The sequence below is a fragment of the Mus caroli genome, chromosome 2 (assembly GCF_900094665.2).
Source record: "Mus caroli chromosome 2, CAROLI_EIJ_v1.1, whole genome shotgun sequence".
NCBI lineage: Eukaryota > Metazoa > Chordata > Mammalia > Rodentia > Muridae > Mus > Mus caroli.
Genome location: NC_034571.1, coordinates 136,836,648 through 136,843,273, shown reverse-complemented (window position 1 = coordinate 136,843,273; position 6,626 = coordinate 136,836,648). Strand labels below are relative to the sequence as shown.

At 42.3% G+C, this 6,626-nt stretch overlaps 1 protein-coding gene across 4 annotated transcripts in view; it reads right to left on the bottom strand.

Moving 5' to 3' along the window:
- Positions 1–6,626, bottom strand: part of Sec23b (SEC23 homolog B, coat complex II component) — a 34,370-nt gene that overhangs the window by 8,625 nt on the left and 19,119 nt on the right. For all 4 annotated transcript variants that reach the window (XM_021184680.2, XM_021184689.2, XM_029474247.1 and 1 more), the window contains exons 11-13: positions 6,277–6,357; positions 2,825–2,914; positions 1,836–1,942 (exon numbers count right to left, since the gene is read on the bottom strand). In XM_021184680.2, coding sequence (XP_021040339.1) covers positions 1,836–1,942; positions 2,825–2,914; positions 6,277–6,357 — 278 coding nt within the window. The remainder of the gene's footprint in view (positions 1–1,835; positions 1,943–2,824; positions 2,915–6,276; positions 6,358–6,626) is intronic.

Genomic DNA, 6,626 nt, shown 5'->3' with positions numbered 1-6,626 from the left:
AGAGGCAGGCAGATTTCTGAGTTCGAGGCCAGCCTGGTCTACAAAGTGAGTGCCAGGACAGCCAAGGCTACACAGAGAAACCCTGTCTCGAAAAACAAAAACAAAAAACAAAAAACAAAAAAAAAAAGAAGAGGGAGTTGGGTGTCTGAAACCGTTACAGGCAGCTGTGAACCATGCAGCATGGGTGCTAGAAACCCAACTCCAGCCCTCTGCACGAGCAAGTGGTCTTAACCACCGAGCTATCTCTCTAAGCTATGTTTTGTTGTTGCTGTTTTTATTTATTTTTTCTTCACTGGGGCGGGAAGGTCCAACCCACTGTGAGTGGTATCATTCCCTGGGTTTGGGTCCCAGACTGTGTAAGAGTGGAAGACATGTTTGAGTAGCAGGCACATATTTATTCTCAGTCTATGGATTGACTGTAAATGTGAGCAGCTCCCTCAAGCTTCTGCCACAGTGACTTATCCTCTATGATGAACTATAACCTGGACTTGTGAGCTAAAATAAACCCTTTCTCCCTGACATAGCTTTTAGTCAGGGTACTTTATCAGGGCACAAGAAATGAACTACGATCGACCAGAACACAGATCACAGAAGAAACAGCATCATTTTTCACTGATAAATGGGGAAATTTAAATGAAAATGAGATATTACTACTTGTATTTAAATATTAATATCATCCACTATTAGTGAGGTAGCAGGATACTTACCATACTGAGGAGAGAACAAATCACAAAGGATAGCAGTTTTTCAGTGTCTAAAATTTCAATTCTATGAAATGACTATGACTGACAAGAAATATATTTGGGTCTGAGGGTATAGTTCTATGGTAAAGTAAGAGAGCATGAGAGACAGGCCCTGGTTCAGTCCCCAGTAATATACAGAATAATATCATGAGAGGGGGGTGGATATTTGCACGTGCAAATACCTAAAAATAAATACAAAAAGCAGCACTGCTGGAGTAGCACCTGAAGTGCCTTTAACAATAGCATCATCCCATTCAAACTGTGCAATAGTATGTGACCACTGAATAAACAAGACAAGATATGCACACCAGAGATAAACACACACAGACATAAGTACACAGACATAAGAAATAAGCTGCAATACATATATGGTAGAAGCAGCCCAGAAGCGGGGGTATGCAGTTAAATGTACATAGATTTAACTCTGGGAAGGGTAAGTAGTTATTTCTCACTATCTACTGGGGACAGATTCCAGGACCCACCTCCCTCAGATATAATGTCACTGATATAAAATGGCATAGTTCACCTGGGCATGGTAAAACATGTCTTTAACCCCAGCACTCAGGAGGCAGAGACAGGCAGATCTCTGTGATTTCAAGGACAGCCTGGTCTACACAGTAAGTTCCAGGCCAGCCAAGGATACACAGTGAGATTCTATCTCAAAAATAAATAGCTGTTATACTGCACTGTTTATGGAATTTTTTTCTTTAAAGTCCCTACATGTTCAATATAGACGTAATGTCAAACAATACTTTCCATTCCAATATGGTTAAATTTATGGTTATGAGAGACGGATACTGAGGCCAACTGCACTTATGTTCTGTTTACACCTTTAACAAGATGCATGATTCACTTAATCTAGCAAACAAAACAATAAAAAATAATTTTCAATGATCTATATTCCTCCTGAAATCTGCTTTCTTCTTGGTAAGTATGTAAAGGTTCACTTAGGTTAACCAAAAATGGCTGATCAGTGAGTGAGTGATGAGCTGGGAGAACCACCTAAGGAAGCAGAAAAGTAAACTCAAAGCAATTAAACCGCTCACAGGAACCCATCAGCCTTGGTCAAGAAGAAAGACACAAGACACTCACTTTCGGGCAATGGTGGTCACTCGGATGCGCTTCTGAGTGCTGGAATGCTGATACTGTGTGACAAACTGGATGGCACCTCTGCCTCCCTGGGGAACTGGAGCATTGTGCTGCAGGGTGAAAGGCCACACATCTGGTTACTGTCACAGGCATGACTTAAAGATGGTCCTCCTAAAGCACTGAAGTAAGGTTCTGGCACATTTTCAAGGGTACACTTAGGACCTGCATGTTCTATGGTATCACTGTATATAAGTCTTACCTAAGAGGCAGAAGAGGGGAGGGAGGAGGAACATTAGCACATTCAAATGAATTGGGGCTGAGTGTGTAGCTCAGTGACAGAGCACGTGCATACAATACATGAGCCTTGGGTTCAGTCCCCATAACAGTAAACCAGCTGATGAATTGCTGCTGAACTATTTAGAGATGAAAGCCACAGATGACTGCAAGTTGCTCTGAGACATCAAAAATAAGCCAGGTGTGGCGATGCACACTTGTGATCCCAGCACTCTGAATATGGAAGCAGAAGGATCAGGAGCTCAAAGCCACACTGGTCTACAAGACACCCTGTCTCATCTCCCCTCCACCCACAAAAGCACACAAAATAAAATGGAGATATTAACAATGCAACTGCAGTAAAACAGGTTATAGAGTCTAAATAGCAGTTTTGCAGGTGTTAAGTGTACAAGTCTATCAAATATTCTATATACTTATAATTTTTCATAAAAAAATATTGGAGAAAGACTGATTCCCTCAAAAATTCATGAGTTATGATGACTAAGAAAAGCCAGTACTCATCTCAGGACCCTGTCAGATCAACAATAAAGGAATAAAGTAATTTGCTGCTTGAGTCTAACTAAATGCTGGAGGGAATTTTTAAAAGAGCACACCAAATTAACACAACACCTAATAGGATACCAAAGGTACCAAGATAGGGATAGAGCACCTCCTAATAAATCAGAAGAGACTCTAACATGAAGAAAATTGCTATGCACCTGATTGACAACTTCAAAGTAGATGCCAAGAGTAGATGAGGGATCCAGGCCACAGATCTTCCACTGACTTGTGCCACCAACACCAAGCTCCTAGGATGAGACGGGAATTTCAAAAATAAACCCCGAGGGACCCCAGGAATTAAAAGTACCAATGAACAGGTTAGTTCACATTTGGACATTTGCTCCAAGCCAAAACTTTAAATTCTAGTAAAACCATCTAGAAAATGTGTAATTACAAACCAGAAGGATTCTTAATGCTTACATTTATAGTACTTTTTAAATTAAAATTTTATACTGGCACTCTAAATTATTTTAATACATCATATATATAAAACATAAATACAGCATATAATACTGAAGTCAACAAAGAACTGAGAAGGAATTAGTCTGAAAGCTGCATTTGCTTTTTCCATCACTAACAGAACAAAAAGCAGAACTGCAGATCAACTGGAAACCATATGGACAAACCGAAGCTTTAAGTGGATTCTGACTTTATCGTTAAACCTAACTTCATTTACTCAAGCACAGGGAGGAGAGTAACAGCTTAAAGACCACTGTGCGGAAGGAAGCAAACACCCCAAGACCGTAGATCCTCTAGAGAAGATATCCAGCACTGCTTCAACATCAGTGTCTGGAAACAAAAGCACAGAAACAGAAAGAAGGGACCAAAAGGTGAGGGCTAGGCTGGGTCCTGAGAAACGAAGGCTGTGCAACTGAAAGCGACACTGCTGGGACTGGCAAAGCTACAGAGGGCAGTCAGGAGCAGAGCGGGGAGAACGCAGGCCAGGCAACTGTACTAGATGGTGAGATGACTGTTCATTTTCTCAGACTTGACGACGAGGAATTGGTAGAACATCCTATTTTTAGGACATGCACACTGTATTACGTAAGAACCAAGTGTCAAGACATCTGAAAATTATTACCAAAAGTTTCTGTAAGCAATGTTGGTAAAGCAGACATGCCAGGAGATCATAACTACACACAGTGGGCAACTGCGGCACCAGCAGCTGTGGAATGCTGCCAATACCACCCAGTGGTGCTGCAGGGCGGGTACACAGGAACACACTGCACTCTTCCCAGACCGTTGGATGCTTGAAGCTGTGCTCTCCTTAACCCTGAAAGCATCCTCACCCTCCAATCAAAACTTTCAATGCTGATTCAAATGGAAGACTAACCAGTGTGGTGCAATTTTTTAAGGAATCTTTTTAAAACTACTGCAGGCAGTTTCCTCAGGGAGACTTTCAAGCCCACAGAAAGTATTCTGCGTGGGGCAGCCTTCCAAAGCCCTCCCAAGCAAACAGGAGTGGTGCAAGTCACTTAGCACACTGAGATAGATAACCGTCAGATGGGCTTTGGGGCAGAAACTGTCTCATCTAAGGACTACAGAGGTGTGTATACAAATAGTAACCCCCTGCCAAGTGCCGCAAAACTTTCATTTATATAGTCCCTGTCAATGTCTGCTCTGACATACAAGAGATAAATGGGGGTGGTGGTGGCACACGCCTTTAATCCCAGCACTTGGGAGGCAGAGGCAGGCAGACTTCTGAGTTCGAGGCCAGCCTGGTCTACAGAGTGAGTTCCAGGACAGCCAGGTCTATACAAAGAAACCCTGTCTCAAAAACAACAACAACAACAACAAAGAGATAATGGACAGCTTGTATAAGGCTCCAATGTGTTCTTGTCCTAAGTATGTCACCTTACCAACCTCATTCAATCCTAACTTTTTTTTTTAATTTATTTATTTACTTATTATATACAGTGTTCTGCATATATACCTGCATGTCAGAAGAGGGCACCAGATCTCATTATATATGGTAGTGAGCCACCATGTGGTTGCTGGGAATTGAACTCAGGACCTCTGGAAGAGCAGTCAGTGCTCTCGACCTCTAAGCCATCTCTCAAGCCCAATCCCAACATTCTTAAGTAGGTGCTGCGATTTTCCCATTTTCTAAAAACACTGAACTATAAAGTATTAAGAATTATACCCAGGCCACTCAGCAAGTAGTAGCTATGCACCCTAAATCTACAACAGCTCTGTAGTCCAGCGTCCCACTGTGGATGACAAGAAGGGAAGAGCATGACTGTGTAACTACACCCCAGGATACCTCAGAGGCTTCACTGATACAATTTTATGGGGGGGAAAAAACTCTTGCATTCAAAAAGACTGAACTTTTGCTAGACCTCACAGCCAAATACACCTCTTGGCCACAGGTTATCCTACTGTGTAATCAGTCTGTTGAAGTGCAACCTTAAAATAAGAATGTAACAACCAACCTTACTTGCCTGGGATAGCCCATGAATCAGCTTTTACAACCTAAATTAATACACAGATTTAATCTTAAGTTATATACTCTTCCATGCCACTGACCCAGAGTAATATATATGTGTATATATGTATACATGTTGCTAACAACAGCCAACATATTGGAAACAACCTTATACAACAAATATTCACCATATATCTTAGAAACAACATACAGACACAGCTTGTTTGCAGTAAGTACTGAGTGTTTCTGGGTTACCTGGGGTCAGTAAAATGACCTTCCCACTTGTAAAACTGTTAGTTCTGTAAAGAAGCCCTCATTCCTTCTCCATGGGATCTTTCTGTGTTGTTCATACAGAACAGAGACAGACAAAGGGAAGGGAGACACTAGACAGCATTCAGACAGGCAAAGACACAGACACCCATGGAGATTACAGATAGGCCAGTAACTATGGACAGACAGAAGATACACAGAGAGAATTAAAGAGCTGAAACTTGGGCTTGCTCTGGGTCAAATTAATCAAAGAGGAAGTCTGTAATTTCATCCCTTGATGCAACACCCACTGATACATTTTCACTAAGGTTATACTCAGTGTGTGTAACCAATGAAGAGACCTCATAAGTCAGACACTGTGTCTGTTGGCAGCTAACACATACTCACAGCATGTGGGCCATCAGCAACGCCACTTATCCAAAAGGACGCCTGCACTTTGCTCTTACATACTAACAGTGCATATGCATCTGCATCATCCACTGTCCAAACGACTAAGTGGCCTAAGCTCATTATCAGCTTATAGAGGCGGGGTACCAACTCTAAGTTACAAAGTACACAGGTTACTGTGGAAGAATTCTGAATGTCTGCCTTTGCTGTAGGGAGTTGCTTTTTGTTCTCAGTAAGATAGCATCCACGTATCAGATGTAGTGGGACAAACCTGAGATATGGGTCCTCTGGGTCAGCTTCAACCCTGTGTGTGGGTTAACTTAACCTCCCTGATGCCATGTTTCCTTCAAAGACAGATCAACGGGCAGAAGAAATGACACTGACATTACCTTTTGGAGTTGTCATCAGTGAGTGTTACAGCTCCTCTCAGACAAGTACACCTCCCAGGTACCACAATGCAAGATCATCAGGGTTTGGTTTAACTAATGAGTTTACCCCAGGGCAAGCGAGGAGGGGGATTTTCCTTACATTTTCTGACACGCATGGCCCTTTCACATTCAGAGACACGCATGGACCAATGGCTCCTGCAATCTTCAGTTCCCGAGAGGTCTAAAACAAATCACACAATAAGTTAAGAGCTAGCCTGCTGCCACCATGATCACAATAAAAGCTTAGAGGAAAATTCCCAGAGGAAATCTCTAATGGATTACACTATCTGTCTTAGTCAGGGTTTCTATTCCTGCACAAACATCATGACCAAGAAGCAAGTTGGGGAGGAAAGGGTTTATTCGCCTTACACTTCCATACTGCTGTTCATCACCAAAGGAAGTCAGGACTGGAACTCAAGCAGGTCAGGAAGCAGGAGCTGATGCAGAGGC